Source organism: Nerophis lumbriciformis, linkage group LG31, assembly GCF_033978685.3.
Source record: "Nerophis lumbriciformis linkage group LG31, RoL_Nlum_v2.1, whole genome shotgun sequence".
NCBI classification, from domain to species: Eukaryota; Metazoa; Chordata; class Actinopteri; order Syngnathiformes; family Syngnathidae; genus Nerophis; species Nerophis lumbriciformis.
The window spans coordinates 25643776-25667888 of record NC_084578.2 but is presented as its reverse complement, the minus strand read 5'-3'; the positions used below and the strand labels follow the sequence as shown (position 1 = coordinate 25667888).

At 41.8% G+C, this 24113-nt stretch overlaps 1 protein-coding gene across 3 annotated transcripts in view; it reads left to right on the top strand.

Moving 5' to 3' along the window:
* LOC133574245 (high affinity cGMP-specific 3',5'-cyclic phosphodiesterase 9A) overlaps nucleotides 1-24113 on the top strand; it is a 51797-nt gene that overhangs the window by 8660 nt on the left and 19024 nt on the right. For 2 of the 3 annotated variants that reach the window (XM_061926344.1, XM_072912010.1), the window contains 5 exons: nucleotides 2537-2639; nucleotides 2818-2960; nucleotides 4155-4214; nucleotides 22131-22308; nucleotides 23817-23939. In XM_061926344.1, coding sequence (XP_061782328.1) covers nucleotides 2537-2639; nucleotides 2818-2960; nucleotides 4155-4214; nucleotides 22131-22308; nucleotides 23817-23939 — 607 coding nt within the window. The remainder of the gene's footprint in view (nucleotides 1-2536; nucleotides 2640-2817; nucleotides 2961-4154; nucleotides 4215-22130; nucleotides 22309-23816; nucleotides 23940-24113) is intronic. The other variant, XM_061926345.1, reaches the window with a different exon arrangement.

Below are 24113 nucleotides of genomic sequence, written 5' to 3'. Positions count from 1 at the left end.
CCAAAACTGGACAGATCAGCTTTCAGGATTATTGGCCGATAAATTTGTTAAAATGTAATATCGGAAATGATCGGTATCGTTTTTTTTATTATCGGTATCGTTTTTTTTAATTTTTTGTTTTTTTTATTAAATCAACACAAAAAACACAAAATACACTTACAATTAGTGCACCAACCCAAAATAACCTTCCTCCCCCATTTACACTCATTCACACTCATTCACACAAAAGGGTTGTTTCTTTCTGTTATTAATATTCTGGTTCTTACATTATATATCAATATAGATCAATACAGTCTGCAGGGATACAGTCCGTAAGCACACATGATTGTGCTGCTGGTCCACTGATAGTACTAACCTTTAACAGTTAATTTTACTAATTTTCATTAATTACTAGTTTCAATATAACTGTATTTATATTGATTTACTTTCTTTTTTATTCAAGAAAATGTTTTCAATTTATTTATCTTATTTTATTTTATTATTATTTTTTAAAGTACCTTATCTTCACCATACCTGGTTGTCCAAATTAGGCATAATAATGTGTTAATTCCACAACTGTACATATCAGTTGATATCGGTATCGGTTGATATCGGTATCGGTAATTAAAGAGTTGGACAATATTGGAATATCGGATATCGGCAAAAAGCCATTATCGGACATCTCTAATAAATATATATATAAAATGAATACATATAAATATATATAAATAAATAAATAGATTACTGTACAGATAAATATATTGCAGTTTTTCACATGTGTCCACGTTTATAGATGTATGTTATATTGTCTTTTTTATTCCAGCGAGTTAATCCATTTTGGGGGGAGTTGAGGGGATAATTTATTTATGATGCGTTCAAGAGTCTTACGGCCTGAGGGAAGAAGCTGTTACAGAAACTGGAGGTTCTGCTTCGGAGGCTGCGGAACCTCTTTCTAGAGTCCAGCAGTGAAAACAGTCCTTGGTGGGGGTGGGAGGAGTCTTTGCAGATTTTCTGAGCCCTGGTCAGGCAGCGGCTTTTTGTGATCTCCTGGATAGGAGGAAGAGGAGTCCTGAGGATTTTTTCCGCCGTCCTCACCACTCTCTGGAGAGACTTCCAGTCTGAGGCATTGCAGGCTCCAGTCCAGACAGAGATGATGTTGGTCAGCAGGCTCTCTATAGTGCCTCTGTAGAATGTGGTGAGAATGGGGGAGGGAGCTGGGCTCTTTTCATCCGACGCAAAAAGTGCATGCGCTGCTGAGCTCTTTTTACAAGAGCTCCGGTGTGTAGGGACCAGGTTATATTGTCCGTTATCTGCACCCCCAGGGAACTTGGTGCTGCTTACTAATAATAATAATACACTATGTCCAAACCTTATTACCACACAGATCCTTCCACCATAAATGCAATTAAACAGTTACACATTTTCCCCTGTATTAAAGCAGTATAAAATAGTACGTTATCAGATTGTTCACACAAATTTAATGATTACAAATAAAGTGTGCCTTATAATTACTCTAAGTATGCAATATATACATTTCCGTATTATTCAAATAAAGTGAATAGTCCCCTTTTGGCTGAATAAACATACAGCACCTTCCATAAAATGTAAATGAACATAAATAGCATTTAGGCTCCTACAGTAATTTTAAGATAAAATTAACTTTTAACAATTTATGATCATGAGAGAGCAGAGAAGGCATTGCAATTCGATTTTGATTCTTTGGGTGACGTTTCAATTCAGAATCAATTCTCGAGCCAACACAATTCTTGATTCAAACCAATTATCGCAATATATAATTTGGTATAAAATTATAATAAAACGTTTTTAAAACAAATTACAGGTTACAAATGCTGCTCTTGGTTGCTGATGTATGACAATTACAGTACACACAGGGAAAAAGCGCAGAGATGGCCTAAAACTTATTTTTGGAAAAACACATAGCAAGAATTTATTGTTGAAAATTACGAATAAATTCAGAATCGGGATGAATAAGAAGCGCGATTAGCATGTGAATGGAATTAATTCAGCACCCATCCATCCATCCATCCATTTTCTACCGCTTATTCCCTTTGGGGTTGCGGGGGGCGCTGGAGCCTATCTCAGCTACAATCGGGCGGAAGGTGGGGTACACCCTGGACAAGTCGCCACCTCATCGCAGGGCCAACACAGATAGACAGACAACATTCACACTCACATCCACACACTAGGGCCAATTTAGTGTTGCCAATCAACTTATCCCCAGGTGCATGTCTTTGGAAGTGGGAGGAAGCCGGAGTACCCGGAGGGAACCCACGCAGTCACGGGGAGGATATGCAAACTCCACACAGAAAGATCCCGAGCCCGGGATTGAACCCAAGACTACTCAGGACCTTCGTATTGTGAGGCAAATGCACTAACCCCTCTGCCACCGTGAAGCCCTAATTCAGCACCCTTAGTGTTTATTTCATATAATTTCTTTATATTCTGTACAAGCATTAGGCAGGCAGGCAGACATGCTGTATCTATTGTACAAAGACTCTGAATGTGTAGTAATAAAAAACATGTCATGTGACCTTAGACTACAGGGTCTGGAAAAGAAAATCCTCTTTGAAGCAGGAGACACGCCTGCGGTCATCTACGAGTTGAAAAAACAGGTGGACTCATTCCGGGAGAAACTGGAGGTTCAGTGAAATCATTTTCAAGCTTTAAAGTTGCCCGTCAAACAAACAACAAACACCTGTATCTTTATTAATTTTACTACAATAATAATAATAATTGCCTCATGTATTTCATTATTGCTTTACAATTCCACCTGAACTATTGCTTGCCAACATCATGCGTGATGTCTGTTGTTTTTAGAGTGTGGAACATCTGAGCTGGCTTGGCTTGTTCAAGGACTTATCAGAGGAAACACACAAGCCCTCTCCGTTCTACCACAAGAGAACTTTGCACAAAACCAAAGAGGAATGTGATCATGTGCGGGAAAAGTTCCTTCAAATGAGGTATGTGCAAAAATATAACACTTATTTGTGTGAAAATATATTTAAGAAGCATATTAGAATACAGTATACAGTAGAATAAGGAGGGTAAAATGTTTGCTTATATCAGGGGTGTCAAACTCATTTTGGATCTTAGTCTTGGACTTAGAAAATCTTTCTTGTCCCCGAGGGGCAATTTGGTTTGTAGCAGTAGTCATTAAAAACAAGGTTCAACAGTAAAACGAGATATAACAGTAAAAAACAAGGTACAACAGTAAAAACGAGGTCCAGCAGTAAAAACAAGGTACAACAGTAAAACAAGGTACAAATACATAAAATACATACAACATACAAACCATCATGAAGGCAAGGATCCTGGGCCACATGGAGAAAAATGTACTCCCAAGTGGGCCGGACTAGTAAAATCCCGGCACGATAACTTAGAAATAAAGACAACTTCAGATTGTTTTCTTTGTGTATAAATAGAACAAGCACATTCTGAAAATGTACAAATCATAATGTTGTTGGGTTTTTTTTTTACACTTACATGTTGCCGTTAATATTATTCTATCTTTATTCGTCATTATTTATATTTTCTGAATAAATTATGTGATAATGTTCATCAGTCAACTCTTTGGTGTTAATTTTCAATCTATCAAGATAAAAATGCTATATCAAAATCAAATTACAGGATTTCATATATGTAGTTTGATCATTTTCCTCGACTGGTGCACTAACATATGTTAGTATGTAGCATCATCTACAAATATACAAATAATTGCTATTGCAACATCTCGTGGACACATTTAGAACAACAGTTTATTTCATTCAAAAGTTTCAGTTTAATTTTTTATACTTAGCAAACTCATCCCGCGGGCCGGATAAAAACTGTTCGCGGGCCTGATCCAGCCCTTCGGGCTGTACGTTTGACGCCCCTGTCTTAGAGGGTAACGTTCCTGGTTACAGGTTAAAGTTCTTAGTTCCAGGGTGAAGTTCCTAATTAGAGGGTTAAAGGTGATGTGTGTGGCAAGTGCCTGTGAGGTGGTGGGTGATGCTGTTGTTGGAGGTGATGATGATGATGATATGGGTGACGATGTAATGGGAGTAAGACGGGTCGTCAAGGAGAGCTGCAGCACGTTAGGTAAGAGGAGGTGTCTGATCTAACCAATGAACAAAATGGTTACTATTACATCATTAATGTTTATTTCACCTTCACAGTTCTCTGGAGGTATCAGAGGAAGTGAGGCAATACTTAAAGACTCCCACATTTGACAACTGGTAAGTTGTGTGGCCGTCACAAACACACAACCATGGAGTTTGGCAGTCTGCTAATGACAGAACTGCAAGTACTTGACAAGCTTGTTCAAAAAGACGTGGGCCCTCGAGCTTTTCTTCTCGTTGACACACTCATCTCCATATAAATAGGCCTGCAGGGCTCTCACATATCAAAGGTTTCCAAAAAGGTTTTACCAACACACTAGGTTTAAAGGGAGTGCTTTCACAAATGTTCCATTTATAATATTCCAATATCCTATTTACATATTAAATAACGCAACATCCAAGACACACACTGCCTTCAGAACTCTACAGCATCCACTTGAATAAAAACAATCAACACATCTCCAACGTTTTCTGCTTAGCTCACCTTGGAGAGGTCATGTACATGAACAATATCAACAATAATAATGCAGGTTTGTTATTTTTTAGAAGAACATACATGTCCAAAACTGCGTATACGTGCACTAAAACAATTTCATGAATTGAGTTGAATGGAAGCACATTGATCTGGCATGAATACACATTGATGGATTGCTCATCAAAGCTGGCAACTGACCACCACCTGGTAATGAGTTGGATTAGATCAGGGGTATTAAACTCACAGCCCTCAGTTAAATATGTTATGGCAATCTTGAATCCCACTACACACTAACTACAACAAGAAAAAGCACTACTTCCCAATAGTAAAAAAGATATGAATCCAGCCAGTGATCCAGATCAGCCCCAAAATGTAAGGACTTCTTTGTTTTCCATTTCTGACATTTCCTAAAAGTTAGATGGAAATCTGTCCATAACTTTTTAAGCTATTTATGTCAGGACTTGGACTACGGCGTGGTTTGTTTTCCCATGGTGCAAAGGATTTGGACCGGACATGGCGTGATGGTAAATACATATTTATTTAAACACTAACAAACTACAAAAAAAGGAAGCAAACAAAAGGCGCGCACAATGGCGGAGAACAAACTTGACTAATGAAACCAAAAGACTAGCAGCACAAAGGCAATTAACTATGAACACGAAACAAGAACACTTACTGTGGCAGCATGAAGCATGAACTATAGTAACAGGAATGTCATGGGTAGCAGAGGTAGTAGTATGGATGTCAGAAGTAGCATGGTATGATAGGATAGATAATGTCACCAGGCCGATCAACAGAAACAGACAGGCTTAAATAGCAGTGACATGATTAGTGACAGGTGTGCGAGTGCAAAGCGTGAGACAGGTGCGTGACATGACAGGTGAAAACTAATGGGTTGCTATGGTGACAAAAACAAACAAGAGTGCACAAAGAGTCCAAAAACAAAACCGAACATGACTAAAATAAAAACATGATCAACAGACATGACAATTTATAGCGGAATAGAAGAAATGCATTGAATGATCTTGTCAGTCATCCACTGTCTTTGTCTCTGTGGGTGGAGGCGGGGCCACAAGCATACACGCAGAAGTTGAAGCCTGTAAGGTAACGTCGTAAAAATAGTTTGGATCAGCCCCAAAATCTTATCAGTTGTTCTCAATTCCAATTCAGACATTTCCTGAAAGTTTCATTAAAATCCGCCTTTACCTTTTTGAGTTATTTTGCCTCCTAACTAACTAACTAACTGACAAACTAATGACAAAGATAACATAACCTCCTCACGGCAGTTATAACGGTGCAAACACAAAATAATGCAACACACAAACATTGGGTGACAAAGAGAGCAACTTCCTTTAAGCAAGCGAAACTCAACAGTGTCAAAATATAACATTTTTACGTTCAAATTCACATTTTCAATGACTTAAGGCCTACTGTACTGTAACTGTACCATAGCTCAGGGTCACTATAGCAAATTTAGTCAGGTGGTGAAACCCGTGATTCCGAAGTGAATACTTTGTGTGGCCCAGCCTCACCCAGACTCTACCTTCAGCAGCCCCCAGTTAAATTGACTTTAGGAGTTGCAACAATTTCCCCCTCTGTCTGCTTTTTTTCTTATTTCTATCCATATCCCCTCCTGCTGCGATCCGGCTGTGTCAAACACTAAATATATCCATTTGATAAAATCCAATACAAATGGGGCAACAATACACCCAGATAGCAGTTCATACTGCGCCAGATCCGCTTTCAAATCACCAGATCTCTATAGAAGTCACGCCTGCTCAGCAAATGTGGATCAGTTGTGGATGGAACTCTTAGATTGACTATCTAACTCAGTGGTCCCCAAACACCGGGCAGCGGCCCGGTACTGGTCCGCGGATCGATTGGTACCGGGCCGCACAAGAAATAATAAAATGAAAAAAATGTTTTATTTTATAAATTAAATCAACATAAAAAACACAAGATACACTTACAATTAGTGCACCAACCCAAAAAACCTCCCTCCCCCATTTACACTCATTCACACTCATACGCACAAAAGGGTTGTTTCTGTTACGATCCGCTGCCCGGATCATAGTTTGTTTATGTTTGAGTCACGTGTTTTCAGCACCTTGATTTTGTTTGTTTTCAGTTGCCATGTCAACCGATTACATTCACCTGCCTCTGGTTAGTGTTCGGGATGCGCACCTGTTGCCCGGGCACTAATCAGAGGGCTATTTAGTCTTTGCCCTGGCCTTACTCGGTCTGGCTTCCTAGTTTGTTCCCACACAACTGATGACGACGATTATTTCCTGTGCTTTAGCTGCTAGTTCTCACGCTAGGCTATTTTGGCTTGCTAGCTCCTAGAGATGCGCGGATAGGCAATTATTTCATCCGCAACCGCGTCAGAAAGTCGTCAACCATCCGCCATCCACCCGATGTAACGTTTGATCAGAACTGCATCCGCCCACCATCCGCCCGTTGTTATATATCTAATATTAGTAAAAAAATTTTAAAAAAGGGTGAAAACTACGCGAATTGCACCTTGTGCAGACAAGATTTTTCGATCGGACACGGAGGAATTAGCGATGTAAAAGACCACGTTGGGACAAAAAAACACAAGTCTAATGCCGTTGCTAGCGATACAAGTGGAAAACTTTCAACGTTTTTCGTCGCCCAAACAGATTCTTTGGATGTGATAAATGCCGAAGTTTTATTTACGGAGGCAATAATTGAGCATGGACTTCCAATCGCACTGGCTGATCACATGGGACAGTTAATAATGTAATGCAACCTTTAAAAATCATTACGCGGTGATCGCGATCCCAAAAATAAACTTTTCTTGCATGATAATGTCCAGAAAAATTCGCTTTATATTACTATAGAGTCCTTTTAACGAATGAGTTTGATGGTTTATCACAAACCTTAAATGAAAGAAGTCCTTTGTTCTCCTGCACCATGCATGCGCAATCCTGTCGGCTGTATTTCACAGCACGACATACTGTAAAAAGTGTTTATACTATTTATACTTTCAATTAACAAATTGAAGTCTTGTGAAAGGTTGACAGGATAACTGGCATTAACTGTCAAAATAATTTCAAACTATTGAAGTTAGCTTACAGAATAAACATGTCAATCAACCCATATGATTTTTGCTGTAATATTTTTGTTTTGAAAAGTCACTGTGACTGATAGAAAAGTGATGGTTTTAGCAACATTTTAACCTGTCTGAATGCTAATAGTCATTTTGCGTCGGGGGGCGAAGCCCTGAACCCTCCACCAGGACTTTGTCCTGGACCTACCGGGGCCTGCGGCCCTTGGACCCTGGCTACTAGGTTTTTCTGATTTAAAAGTTGGCAGGTATGGTGAGGTTATAAAGCTTTTGCCTGTTAAAGAAAGGAGACTGATCCAATGCACAGACATTCGCGTGCCACGCTGTCACGACCCAGACGCACACCAGTGCGCAATCATATGGGAGCCGCGCTGAGCGCACCTCCAAGCGCGTCTCGCTGCCGGCGACGCCCAGGTATATGGGCCCACGCTCCAGCGCCATCCATTTTCAGGGCTAGTTGATTCGGCAGGTGGGTTGTTACACACTCCTTAGCGGGTTCCAACTTCCATGGCCACCGTCCTGCTCTCTATATCAACCAGGGTGAGCCCCACCCCTTTCATGAGCGCACTACGCGTGGAGTGACCCCTGTTACGCGCCCCCGGCAACAGGGGTGGCAAGCAGGTAAGCTGCGCGGGCGGAGCGCGCGGAGTGACCCATGTTACGAGCCCCCGGCCACGGGGGTGGCGGGCAGGTAAGCTGCTTACCTGCTGCGCGTGACGCCGGCCGCGGCGAAAGCGGACGAGGCGGGGTGTCGGTGCGGTGGGCGCGGTAGTGACCCTGGACGTGCGTCGGGCCCTTCTCGCGGATCGCCTCAGCTACGGCTCCCGGTGGGGCCCTCTCGGGGGAAGGGGCCTCGGGTCCCGGACCCCGGCGAGGCGTCCCTTCTCCGCTCCGTAAAAGTGTCCATCTCTTCTTTTTTCTTCTTCTGTTGTGGCATATGCAGCAGGTGCCTGCTCGTTTTTCGTATGTGGGTAACAACATTTAACTATGTATATATATTTCCCAATTGGTTTAACTGCCACCCGCAAAAAAAAAAAAAAAAAAAAAAAAAATTAATCCGCCCGACCCGACCCGCGAGCGGAAAAAATCTTAGTTTTTTTAATTTCATCCGCCCGATCCGCGGATAATCCGCGGACTCCGCGGTTGTGTCCGCAAACCGCGCATCTCTACTAGCTCCCACGCTAGCCCTTTTGTTTTTGCCTTTTTGTGCTACGTGCATGTTTTTTGTTATTCACCGTATGATTTATATTTAAATAAATCATATTCCTACCTGCAAGCTGTGTCCGAAGCCGTCTGCATCCTTGGGAGAACCACACCCGCATCACGATGCGAACTCGTCGTTACAGTTTCTTTCTGTTATTAATATTTCTGGTTCCTACATTATACATCAGTATAGATCAATACAGTCTGCAGGGATACAGTTCGTAAGCACACATGATTGTATTTCTTTATGACCCACGGACCTAGCTGCGGAAGCTAGCTCTCCGATCATCTAAACAGACTCAATACCTCCACGGTGACGTTTTGGTAAATTTACTAAGGAATTTGTGAAACTGAAACAATACAAAAATAATGCCATTGTAAGTTAATAATACTAACATAAACACTCGTAAACGTGTTCGCATATTAGCTAACGTACAAATATGCATGAAAACACTCCTACAGACTTCACACATGGCACTGTGAAACTTACAAGCGTAGCTTGGAGTGATGAATGAAGAATATTCCTGTGAGCAAAAATGATATGGACCATTTTTTCCGGTTTACAGCATTAAAACACAAATAACATTTTCAACCTGCACACATGAAAACACTCTTACAGACATCCCACATGGGACTGTTTAAAAAATAAGAATTGTCTGTGAAACTTACAAACGTTGCTTGGAATGATATATGAAGAATCCTTTCAAGCAAAAACGCTATGTACGCTTATTTCAAGTTTACGCCATCAAAACATGAAGTGCATTCTCAACACGCGCGCGATACCTGCAGTGAGCAAAATCATCCAAAAGATCGATGCGTCATAGCACAAACTAATAACACACCATATCAGGCCTCTGCTTGGGTTTAATGCAAATTATTGAACACACAACATTATGGCCATTAGTAAAAAAAAAAAATCCATAAATTAGCCGCTCCATTTTATAAGCTGCAGGGTTCAAAATCTAGGAAAAAAGACCTGTGATGAAGAGCATGTAACTGTTAAGGAGAGGAATTTATTGAAGAGTTGAGTTATTTCCGCATTTTCAGACCAAAACACCGACCAGTACCGTATTTTCCGCACTATAAGGCGCACCGGATTATTAGCCGCACCTTCAATGAATTACATATTTCATAACTTTGTCCACCAATAAGCCGCCCCGGATTATAAGCCGCGCCTACGCTGCGCTAAAGGGAATGTCAAAAAAACAGTCAGATAGTTCAGTCAAACTTTAATAATATATTGAAAACCAGCGTTCTAACAACTCTGTCCCAAAATGTACGCAAATGTGCAATCACAAACATAGTAAAATTCAAAATGGTGTAGAACAATAGCAACATAATGTTGCTCGAACGTTAATGTCACAACACACAAAATAAACATAGCGCTCACCTTCTGAAGTTATTCTTCATTCGTAAATCCTTCGAATTCTTCGTCTTCGGTGTCCGAATTGAAAAGTTGGGCGAATACGGGATCCAAAATGGCCGGTTCCGTCTCGTCGAAGTCACCGGAGTCAGTGTCACTGTTGTCCAGCAGTTCTGTGAATCCTGCCTTCCGGAAAGCTCGGACCACAGTTGTGACCGAAATATCTGCCCAGGCATTTACGATCCACTGGCAAATGTTGGCGTATGTCGTCCGGCGCTGTCTGCCCGTCTTAGTGAAGGTGTGTTCGCCTTCGGAGCTGTGTGAAAAAAGCCACCCGGCCTCTTCGCGTAAACTTCCCTTAACCACTCGCTCATCTTTTCTTCATCCATCCATCCCTTCGAGTTAGCTTTTATGATGACGCCGGCTGGAAAGGTCTCTTTTGGCAAGGTCTTCCTTTTGAATATCACCATGGGTGGAAGTTAGCATGGCAAGCTAGAACCACAGTGAAGGATGACTTCTCATTCCCTGTGGTGCGAATATTCACCGTACGTGCTCCCGTTCCACAGTGCGGTTCACAGGAATATCAGTTGCTGTGAAATACGGTAGTAATCCGTGTGCGGATGGAGAGATTGCGTCTTTTTATGAACCGGATCGCTTAGTAGGAGCCATTTTGTGGTCTTTACAGATGTAAACAGGAAATGAAACGTACGGTGATATCCGCGCGTTTTTTCTTCTTCTTCCGGGGGCGGGTGGTTGCTTACAGTAGAAGAAGAAGCGCTTCCTGTTCTATGGGGGCGGGTGCTTTCCTTGGCGGTTGCTTGCGTAGAAGAAGAAGCGCTTCCTGTTCTACCGGGAAAAAAGATGGCGGCTGTTTACCGAAGTTGCGAGATCGAAACTTTATGAAAATGAATCGTAATAAAGCGCACCGGGTTATAAGGCGCACTGTCAGCTTTTGAGAAAAATTGTGGTTTTTAGGTGCGCCTTATAGTGCGGAAAATACGGGTACTCCTTCGCTTCTCTGGTCAAAGTTCCACAGACAAGTGGAAGCGCCAGGTAACCAATCAGGTGTTAGTATTCGGACCCCCGCCCACTGACTTTGAGGCTGAATTTGACAGATAATATAAATTCATGAAATACTTAGATAAATCATGAAATAATTTGTTTAATAATAAAAAATATTTTTTTTTACATTAAGTAAAAAATTACACAATTAATAACCCCATTACTGTATGTATTCAATCCACATCGTAGATAATGTATTTAAATAAATCTGTAAATAATTACTTGTGTCCCATTTGACCCTCCAAAGGGTTGATTACTTTACAACATGTAAGATCTTTGTTAAAAAAGGTAATATACTTGAGAGGAAAACTGTTCTACTGTGTCTGTGACACTTGAACATGCTCTGTATGGTTCTGCGATTTGATTTTTGAAGTTCATATTTTTAATGTTTTTTTATTTATAATGTTTATTTATTTTGATTTTGTTCAATGATTGCTCATTTCTGCAATCTATTTCACAAACCAAGCTCAGAAGAACAGAATTTTACTGAATATATAAAACAATTTAAACAAACACTACTTGAATAGTGATGTTTACTGTTTAAACATGAATAATTCTAATGGAAGTCTTGGGTTTTATTAGCTATGCTACTTACATGTTTTGTACAACGATGTGCTGCTAATTATTTGCAATGTAAAGGTGCATTTTGTTACCATCAATAAATAGCTTTTTTTTTTTAAACTAATAAAGTATTGTCGTAATTACTTTAAATAGACAAACTCTATAGACACATTAAGATATGATGCAAATCAATGCTAGAAAAGTTTTGGTAATAACTCGGACCACATCTGGTCCACAGCTGGTCCGAATGTAATATTTGGGTTACGTATATGTGCCATATTTGGGCCGTATGTGACTTTGTTTTCCGCTGCTTTGGACCAGATTTGGCCCAAAGCTCTTTCAGGTCTGGCAAATGAGTCCCTTTCAGATCAATACCGAGGTGCAAAAAATTACTGGCCTAGATGGGTAAAACGGATCTGCACCGGATTTTTAAGCACATATCTGGTCCAGTTATATTTGCCATCTGGATATATAAGATAATATCTCACACTTCTCTTTTGGAATACAGCAGAAATGGGCATTTATATGAACATTATGATTTGACAGACCTGGCAGACCCAAACATACAGTGAGAGTGGGCTAAGAATGTGTCCAAGAGTCAACTGTTTGTCGAGTCTTTAACAAACAACTCCAGCAGAGCTTTGCTTACATCCTAGGAAGGCAGAGGATATTGAGTCCAAATGAATATTCACAACCCTATAAATTCACAGATTAAAAAAAAAAAATACAGGTACAATGTACAGCATACATGCACCAGTCCTCAGTGTATTCATGTTTGTCTTTAAATCGAAAGTCAAATAAAATATATAAACTTATTCATTTTTTACTTTAAAATGACTTTAATAAAACTGTGAGGCATATTTAAGTCTTAAAACTGCATGGTTTACCACCAAAGTTGTTGGTGGTAATAAAATGAAAAACGTAATTTCTGGACTATAGAGAAAATAAATCGCACATAGATTTACATTTTACAAAGCAAAAAATAGAACAGTATTGGCTAGCTTATGTTACCTTTAGTGGTTAAACAGAACACACGTTTTAAAATTGTCTATATTTTTTTTACAAAAACTGAGTTTATGTAATAACAACATTTTCTCGACCGAATTAAATAATTGGTGTTTACGGCGGTTACTCACCCTGTCTCATCCACATGTACACGCAAGGAAAGTACAAACATACACAAGTAGTCCAAGAGAAGCAACAAACAATTTGCAGTCATGCTGTTGTTATGATAGAAAATACATTCAATGACAGCTAACGCGAACTGTCTAAATTGCTTTCGTTAGCTAACAACACCCAAACTAATCAGCGTGCAAGCGTTGCGTACGTACGTATGTAGGTACGTCATTACGTCCCAGAAGCCGTAAGAGGGCGGGGTATACTGTGTAAAATACTTTGAAAAGTTAGCGCAGTCCAAGCATCTGTGTAAATGTCGCAAACAGTTCCTTGAATTTTTGGCCGAATTTTATTTTGTAAAAATATCGTCAGCACACATATGTTAGCCTTAGGTGTACACATTGAAACTTTAAATATTTACACAGGTGATTGTGTAACAAGGCATTAACTAAGGAATGTAGATGCATTTCCATTGCATTTTTTTGCAAAATACAAGCGATTTAAAAATGTTTTCGATAAAGTACATTTGCAACTTGTAGGTGTTTCCATTAAAAGATGTTTTGCGTCATGACCCGTAATTCTCGTAAAATCTCATCCCACTTTGAGCATGTGGGTCTCTCTCAGCCTGCGGGTCGGCCTCTATTGCGAAGGGAACCGAGACGGCCTGGTGCAGCTCGACCCCGGCCGACCGATTGGAAGCAAGACCAAGACGACCCCTTTGCCATAGCTGTCCTGCATTGGCGCCCACCAATTGAATCTTTAGGTGCCCTCTAAATGCGAAAAAGGTGTTTCCATCATGCTTTTGCGAAAAACTTCAATGTCAAAAAGTCTCAAAAACCACATCATGAGAGCGCAAAAATGTTTTCGCGATATTTGAGAGGTTTTTCGAAATATGGGTGTTTCCATTGCCAGTTTCTTATTGTGATATTTAGGTTATGCGCATTTCTCAAAGGTAATGAAAACGCAGCTAGTGTTACGATTGGCTAGACCGGAAGTAGGACCCCTAACCAGAGACAGGATGCAAATATAAGAAAGTTTTAATACAAGAATAGGGCACACTCCAAAGGAGTGGGGGAAATTACAACATAAATAAGTCTAATCAAGTCCAACATAAATGGGGTGAAGCCACACTAAGGTGTCAAAGCAAAAGTGAGATGCACTGGGGATGAATATAGAAAGAGACTGAAACCAGGGAGCCTCACAAATGTCCAGAGAGTAGTAATGCCAAAAGGGAACTATACGCAGAAATATCTAAGAAGAAAAACACGACAGCTGGGAATTGAAAATCAGTTCTTGTTGACAACCGGTTTTCCATCCCCATACCTAATCGTCGGCGATACAATATTAACAGGGACGGCGTGGCGAAGTTGGTAGAGTGGCCGTGCCAGCAATCGGAGTGTTGCTGGTTACTGGGGTTCAATCCCCACCTACTACCATCCTAGTCACGTCCGTTGTGTCCTTGGGCAAGACACTTCACCCCTTGCTCCTGATGGCTGCTGGTTAGCGCCTTGCATGGCAGCTCCCGCCATCAGTGTGTGAATGGGTGAATGTGGAAATACTGTCAAAGCGCTTTGAGTACCTTGAAGGTAGAAAGTATAACCCATTTAACATTTAAAAATCACCCTAAATGAAAAAACTCCCATTGTTCGTTTTTGTGTGGATATAAAATACTCATGCTTGTTGATCAAATTGTAAAAATAATAAATCCATATTGTGTGAATGTTTTTCTTTCTCTATAATCTCTATAACTCTATATCGAAAAGGCATTGAAGACATGGCGCAGTGGCTGACTGTATACCGCCATAGCGAGCACTGTGCAGCTTGCTCGTATTTAGCATCAATCACTAGCTTGCCTCATATTTAGCCTGGCACCATCAACAGGGGTAGCAACATTCAATCAATCACTCTGTTGTACGCGATCACAACGAAATGTCCTCCAAACATTAAACATGATTAAAAGTACAAGGAAGCGTACGACAGTGAGTGGCCATATATTTGAAAACCTATAGACTTAGACTTAGACTTAGACTTCCTTTTTATTGTCATTCAAATTTGAACTTTACAGTACAGATAAGAACGAAATTTCGTTGCATTAGTTCATGGTAGTGCAGGATAAAAAAGCAATAAGGTGCATATATAAGTAAATAGATTACTGGGTATTGACTGATATTCACCTATAAAGGTGACTATCATGCATTCTGCTCGATCTAAAGAATTGCAAAAACCAAATCCTGACAGCTATGTTGCAGACACTTTTCTATTGTGTTGTCTTCAAATAGTTAAAGATTTGACTATTAACCTCCCAGTCAAATCATTAGACATTAACCTCCCTTCCTCTCCCTCCGTGGAGTTAATTACCTGCTGAACTCACCACGGCACCCTGGAGGTGTTTTTGCTGGTACAGTTAATGATCCTTTTGCAGGTGCACATAGAGAAACTTTTTTTTACGACTTTTACGTCTTCTATTTAGTCAAGTTTTAATGTCTTATTGCAGCACAGAGCCGAGGATCACACTAAACAATCCAATCTCTACTGTATATTTTTTTCTGTAGGTGGTTTAGTCTTTTTGAGGTGGAAAACGTTGCAAATGAGATCTCTGTTTTGTTGACTTTAATAAAAGACTGTATTTTAAGTACGGTATCTTAAGGAATCACCTTATAGCTGCTATATGTACATCATGCAACGTTATACTGACACCTACTGACCAGTCAATATACACTACTATGATCACAATCTGTTTATTTCTCACTCAAAAAACAGCACAATTGATTTGATTGATAGTCGACTATGGGCAAATCAGATTTGACTATAAAAATCCTTAGTCGAGGACAGCCCTCGTGCCAACACTCGTGCAGCCCGGAGAACGAGGTTAAGCGAGGGTGTCTGATTGCTGACAGTCTGGCCATCTGTGGAATGTGGCATTTTTTTTTCATGGCTCCGAAAAAAACCCACAGCCAAAATTGATACGTATAGCTGAAAGCATCATGTAATGAGAAAAAAATAAAATAAAACTAATAATGAGCAAAAACACAAATATTTGTCTTTTAATATACTGTATGTATAACATTTCTTTAGCCTTGTTATTATTGTGACCCTGCGGTGAGGTGGCGACCCCGAAAGGGACAAGCGGTAGGAAAAGGATGGATGGATGGATTATTGTCGTCAAACCAGAGTCCTCCTGAAAGAGAGTGTGCGTGTGCTAGGCACCGAGCTGTCAACTCGCTGTCCAGGACTAGTTTTTGAGATTGTTAGGGAGTGAGGTTTACTAAAGTAATTTGGCCCCGCCACACTGGCCGGCCTTTGTTACATTATCTTATTATCTTACAAATTACATGATGACGTCACAGAAAGTGGCTTGAAGATGGTCAGTAAAGCAAAATGTGTGCGGCCTTTGGACTATCCATCCATCCATCCATCCATCTTCTTCCGCTTATCCGAGGTCGGGTCGCGGGGGCAGCAGCCTAAGCAGGGAAGCCCAGACTTCCCTCTCCCCAGCCACTTCGTCCAACTCCTCCCGGGGGATCCCGAGGCGTTCCCAGGCCAGCCGGGAAACATAGTCTTCCCAACGTGTCCTGGGTCTTCCCCGTGGCCTCCTACCGGTCGGACGTGCCCTAAACACCTCCCGAGGGAGGCGATCGGGTGGCATCCTGAGCAGATGCCCGAACCACCTCATCTGGTTCCTCTCGATGTGGAGGAGCAGCGGCTTTACTTTGAGCTCCCCGCGGATGACAGAGCTTCTCACCCTATCTCTAAGGGAGAGCCCTGCCACCCGGCGGAGGAAACTCATTTCGGCCGCTTGTACCCGTGATCTTGTCCTTTCGGTCATAACCCAAAGCTCATGACCATAGGTGAGGATGGGAACGTAGATCGACCGGTAAATTGAGAGCTTTGCCTTCCGGCTCAGCTCCTTCTTCACCACAACGGATCGATACAGCGTCCGCATTACTGAAGATGCCGCACCGATCCGCCTGTCGATCTCACGATCCACTCTTCCCTCACTCGTGAACAAAACTCCGAGGTACTTGAACTCCTCCACTTGGGGCAGGGTCTCCTCCCCAACCCGGAGATGGCACTCCACCCTTTTCCGGGCGAGAACCATGGACTCGGACTTGGAGGTGCTGATTCTCATCCCAGTCGCTTCACACTCGGCTGTGAACCGATCCAGCGAGAGCTGAAGATCCTGGCCAGATGAAGCCATCAGGACCACATCATCTGCAAAAAGCATTGACCTAATCCTGCAGCCACCAAACCGGATCCCCTCAACGCCTTGACTGCGCCTAGAAATTCTGTCCATAAAAGTTATGAACAGAATCGGTGACAAAGGGCAGCCTTGGCGGGGTCCAACCCTCACTGGAAACGTGTCCGACTTACTGCCGGCAATGCGGACCAAGCTCTGACACTGATCATACAGGGAGCGGACCGCCAAAATCAGACAGTCCGATACCCCATACTCTCTGAGCACTCCCCACAGGAATTCCCGAGGGACACGGTCGAATACCTTCTCCAAGTCCACAAAGCACATGTAGACTGGTTGAGCAAACTCCCATGCACCCTCAAGGACCCTGCTGAGAGTATAGAGCTGGTCCACAGTTCCAGGACCAGGACGAAAACCACACTGTTCCTCCTGAATCCGAGGTTCGACTATCCGGCGTAGCCTCCTCTCCAGTACACCTGAATAAACCTTACCGGGAAGGCTGAGGAGTGTGATCCCACGATAGTTAGAACACACCCTGCGGTTCCCCTTCTTAAAGAGAGGAACCACCACCCCGGTCTGCCAATCCAGAGGTACCGCCCCCGATGTCCACTCGATGCTGCAGAGTCTTGTCAACCAAGACAGCCCCACAGCATCCAGAGCCTTAAGGAACTCCGGGCGGATCTCATCCACCCCCGGGGCCTTGCCACCGAGGAGCTTTTTAACTACCTCAGCAACCTCAACCCCAGAAATAGAAGAGCCCACCACAGATTCCCCAGGCACTGTTTCCTCGTAGGAAGACGTGTTGGTGGGATTGAGGAGGTCTTCAAAGTATTCTCTCCACCAATCCACAACATCCGCAGTCGAGGTCAACAGAACACCATCCTCACCATACACGGTGTTGATAGTGCACTGCTTCCCCTTCCTGAGGCGGCGGATGGTGGTCCAGAATCGCTTCGAAGCCGTCCGGAAGTCGTTTTCCATGGCTTCCCCGAACTCCTCCCATGTCCGAGTTTTTGCCTCCGCAACCGCTGAAGCCGCACACCGTTTGGCCTGTCGGTACCTGTCCGCTGCCTCAGGAGTCCTATGAGCCAAAAGAACCCGATAGGACTCCTTCTTCAGCTTGACGGCATCCCTCACCGCCGGTGTCCACCAACGGGTTCTAGGATTACCGCCACGACAGGCACCAACTACCTTGCGGCCACAGCTCCAATCAGCTTCCCCGACAATAGACGCGCGGAACATGGTCCACTCGGACTCAATGTCCAGCACCTCCCTCATGACATGTTCAAAGTTCTTCCGGAGGTGGGAATTGAAACTCTCTCTGACAGGAGACTCTGCCAGACGTTCCCAGCAAACCCTCACAATGCGTTTGGGCCTGCCAGGTCTGTCCGGCAGCCTCCCCCACCATCGCAGCCAACTCACCACCAGGTGGTGATCGGTTGAAAGCTCCGCCCCTCTCTTCACCCGAGTGTCCAAAACATGAGGCCGCAAATCCGATGACACAATTACAAAGTCGATCATGGAACTGCGGCCTAGGGTGTCCTGGTGCCAAGTGCACATATGGACACCCTTATGTTTGAACATGGTGTTCATTATGGACAATCTGTGACGGGCACAAAAGTCCAATAACAAAACACCACTCGGGTTCAGATCCGGGCGGCCATTCTTCCCAATCACGCCTCTCCAGGTTTCACTGTCGCTGCCAACATGAGCATTGAAGTCCCCCAGTAGAACGAGGGAATCACCCGGGGGAGCACTCTCAAGTACTCCCTCGAGCGAATCCAAAAAGAGTGGGTACTCTGAGCTGCCGTTTGGCACGTAAGCGCAAACCACAGTCAGGACCCGTCCCCCCACCCGAAGGCGGAGGGAAGCTACCCTCTCATCCACCGGGTTGAACTCCAACGTGCAGGCTCTGAGCTGGCAACAAGAATTGCCACTCCAACGTGCAGGCTCTCATTGCCGGCAACGCCAGAGTAGAAGAGAGTCCAGCCCCTCTCGAGAGAACTGGTTCCAGAGCCCTTGCTGTGCGTCGAAGTGAGTCCGACTATATCTAGCCGGAACTTCTCGACCTCGCGCACTAGCTCAGGCTCCTTCCCCCCCAGCGAGGTGACGTTCCACGTCCCAAGAGCTAGCTTCTGTAGCCGAGGATCGGACCGCCAAGTGCCCTGCCTTCGGCTGCTGCCCAGCTCACACTGCACCCGACCTCTATGGCCCCTGCTAAGGGTGGTGAGCCCATTGGAGGGGGGACCCACGTTGCCTCTTCGGGCTGTGCCCGGCCGGGCCCCATGGGGACAGGCCCGGCCACCAGGCGCTCGCCATCGTGCCCCGCCTCCGGGCCTGGTTCCGGAGGGGGGCCCCGGTGACCCGCGTCCGGGCGAGGGAAATCTGGGTCCTTTATTTTTATTCTTCATGGAGGTCTTCGAGCTGCTCTTTGTCTGATCCCTCACCTAGGACCAGTTTGTCTTGGGAGACCCTACCAGGGGGAATAAAGCCCCCGGACAACATAGCTCCTAGGATCATTGGGACACGCAAACTCCTCTACCACGGTAAGGTGGCAGCTCAGAGAGGAGGCCTTTGGACTAATGCACCACAATTACATGTTATGTAAACCAGGGGGGTCAAAATCAATCCCACAGGGGGCCAACATTCAGAGCTAAACAGATTAATTGACCCCTTATCATAATAATACATTATGATTATGATTATAATTATTAGTGCATTTCCTGAGGGTTGAGCCTTCCATGTTTTTAAAAACTAGCGACACCTCTGTTTCCAACTTTAATCAAGGTTTCTTGAACAAAGAAAAAAAAACAGTCATGTGCTATGATATGCAAAAGTGAAACTTAAACATAACTTTGTCAGATGCTGCCACAAATGTTTCCAAATGTTGGCGCTGTGTGTGAACGCATAAATGTGAGCCTTGATGATGTTAACACGACTGTGTTGATTAAACAGTAAAGTGTTCCATGCTGGGTTTTGTCGCTTACCAGAAAGAATGAGAAGCATTTTTGCAAGAAGGTGTAGGTAGTGCTACACATTCCTAATGTGTTTTATACCACCTTATTATCGAACTTTGACAGCAAAATTGACTTTATCTGAACTTTTATGCCATCATATTTGTGATTGTAGCCATGATTACTATGCATCTTTAATGTGTTATTTTGTGCAAACAGTGTTTATTAGTTAGAGTGGTGTTGTTTTATGTTGTGTACTTCTAAATTATTGTTACTTTTGGTAGTAATCTAACACAATTAGTAAGAATGTTTAGTGCAACTAATACAACTGTGGCAAGTATGTACAGTACAGGCCACAAGTTTGGACACACCTTCTCATTCAATGCGTTTTCTTTATTTTCATGACAATTTACATTGTAGATTGTCACTGAAGGCATCAAAACTATGAATGAACACATGTGGAGTTATAAAAGGTGAAATAACTGAAAACATGTTTTATATTCCTGTTTCTTCGAAATAGCCACCCTTTGCTTAGATTACTGCTTTACACACTCTTGGCATTCTCTTGATGAGCTTCAAGAGGTAGTCATTTGAAATGATTTTCACTTCACAGGTGTGCCTTATCAGGTTGATTCGTGGAATTTCTTGCTTTATCAATGGGGTTGGGACCATCATTTGTGTTGTGAATGAGAAGGTGTGTCCAAACTTTTGACCTGTACTGTGTATAATGTAGTAACAGACACGTTCATAACAATAAGTAATATGTACAATATACACACTGCAAGTATATATGTATAATGTAGTAACAGACACGTTCATAACAATAATATGTACATATGTACTATAATGTGTAGAATATTTTTCGTATTTTGTCATTTCAAGCAATGCCATAACTAATTTCCTCTGCGCATTTATTTCCGTTTTCATAGCAGCGCACTTCCGACTTCTGGCAACAAATGTGTGTTCCTACTTCTGGAAACAAACGCGAGTGTTTTCTAATCATGGCAGACTTGGTAATAGACAACGAAGACTACTATTTTTGGACAAATGAGGATTCACAACCCTATCCTTTTTAACCTGAATATACAGAGGATGAACTGCTGCGTATAAAAGTAAGCACAAACGGAGAGTGAAACTTTGGAGCAGACAAAAGTCGAGAAGGTGAGGTCGGTGTGACTTTGACGCTGTAAATGTAGAACTTGGAGCCCAGCTATGCTAACAGAAAAGGGTTGCTTACCCAAAATCAACTGAAAACGTCTCCGGCCAGCTGGACCAAACTAACTGTCCATGGAGTGAGTCACTATACTATTGAACATGATACATGCAGTGCATCATGCGTGTTAGAACAACTACAGTACATACACTGTCGAGCTAGCTGTGTACAAACAAAACATGAAATGTGGGCTAATACTTTACAGGTACTCTAATATGATTGTTCATGTTTTTCAGTCAGTACAGATTGGTGTCCTATCACATTGTGTTGTGCATTACAAACTCAAACACGATCTGGCTGGTGACATAGAAGCCAGTCTATATCTCGCCGTAGCTCTCACGACTAATACTGTCACACGCCGATGTGTTACTACACTAGATAAACAGTTACACAGTGTTCGCTCTTACAATAACAATGTTGCTACAGCTTGGTTATTATACAGGTTACAGAACGTAAATAAAGTTTTGTTGGTCAGTTTTTAAATGATTTAAAGTGATATAGAGACAGAATGGATTGCTCCCATTAGCTGCATTGCTAGCCACCTAGAACAAGATGATTTTCAAATTTTAGAATGCAAAAAAACAAACAACTTCTTGTCTCTATAAGTATTGTGAACGATAGACAGGAGTCCAAAAAAAAGTGCAATCCCCTATAATTTCGCCATGCGGACTGGATGCGCGTTGATTTGCAAATGGTCCAGCGGACCGAGAATTTGACGTTTGTGATGTAGACCTCAGGGAAGTCTTTTATGACCCCATAATATGACCCCTTTAAGCGCTGTTTTGTGTTTTTCATATTTGCAGGCAGTGGGAGGATGCAGAGATCATGGTGCTCCTGCAAGTCATGTACTCTGACTTAGACTTTATAGCCATCTACAATATCGAGCCTGAAGTATTGCAACAGTTCCTGTTTGAAGTTTACCGTAGATACAACAACATCCCCTTTCACAACTTCAAGCACTGCTTCTGTGTCACCCAGATGGTGAGTGACTCTTGCATCTTTTAAAGCAACTGAAATACGAGCATTTTAAACCATGGAGCACTTTGCTGTAAAAAGACAAAATACAGTATTGTAAAATACAGTATATGCAACCGCTTTAACAAGATCCAGATCCAAAGGTATAGATCAAACTAACCAAACTAAGAGAAAGACCAAACTAAGCTTGTTCCAATCAACACTAAGAAATAAATGCTTCATAAAGTTTAAGAAGTGTAGATGGAAGCATGTTACACAGCAGAAAGTGGCCCAGGGTTTAAGAAGTTTTGGATAATATCACATATACACATACACACATAAATGAGCGTTCTAATACAGGTCTTACCTGACATGTTGTGTTTGGACAAACTGAGATTAGTCCTGCTAATTCACTTTTAACTATAAAGAGCATTGAGCTAATAATCAGCTACAGACAACTACCTCTTAAAATGAGAGTTAAGCAACAAGATGATAAAATATAGTAATAGTTGTTTAATTTAGTTGAGTTTGAGTTTTTTTCCAACATGCAAACAATTACAACATGATACATCACAGTTTACAGTTTTTCTTTTCAACATGTTCGAAAAGGAGTAGGAAGAAGCAGAATTTATTTAATCCTACCCCTTTTCCTTAACATAACAGTTGCTAACACTTGTGTTCACTTCCTGTTCTCAATTTATTCACAATATACTCCATAAATAATACAATTAAAAATGAATGAATAAATAAGTAGTGAAATAAGTTGTATTTCATAATGTGACATAAATAGGATTATCAATAAATTCTGAATGTTTATCATGGTTATTCTTCTTTGTACTTTGTAAACACTTTAAGTTTGAAGAGTTTCTTGAATTGGATCATATTAGTACATTGTTTGATTTATTTGCTTAATCCATTCCATAATTAAATTCCACATATGAAAGGTCTTAAGTGTTGTACGTGCATACAAATGTTTTAAATAACATTTTTCTCCACGGTTATATTTCTTCTCTTTTGTTGAGAAGAATTGTTGTACGTTCTTCGGTAGCAGGTTATAGTTTGCTTTGTGCTTAATTTTAGCTGTTAGCAAATTTACGATATCGTGGATTTTTTGTATTTTCGATTCAATTAATGAAGGGCTTGAATGTTTTCTATATCCAACATTATGTATTATTCTAAGTGATCTTTTTTGTAACATGGTTAATGAATGAAGTGTTCTTTTGTAGTTATCAGATATTGTAACACTAGTGAGCAGTAGAGACAATGGAGGGATTTTTGGTCCTGTACATATTTTGCTTTATTTATTATTGCCGTGTCTCTTGCCACCTTATGTTGTAAATTTTTATATGAGATTTCCAGTTAATTTTTTCATCAGTCATTGTACCTAGAAATTTTGTTTCATTTACTCTTTCAATTTCTATTACATCTATTTGTGTTTGACTTTCCTTTCTACTGTTACCAAATAGTAGTAATAGTAATAGTGACACGTAAACAATGACAACCTTTCTATCTTTTCTGTGCTTTGTTTTGTGCAGATGTATGGTTTAATTTGGCTCACTGACTTGAGAAGTAAGATGGACAGTATTGACTTGCTCATAATGCTGACCTCGGCAGTTTGTCATGATCTTGACCACACTGGCTACAATAATGCTTACCAGGTACGATCTCTCTTCCATAAAAAAAATAAACGATCTGATGAGGGGAACATATCTTCTATTTTTGCTACTTAGTGGGCTAAATCTGTGACCTTGGGTACTAAATTCTGTGACAACGGACAGACCAAAGCATATAGTGAATTTGTCCTTGTAAAGTTTGTCAGAGTCTTCAATCCA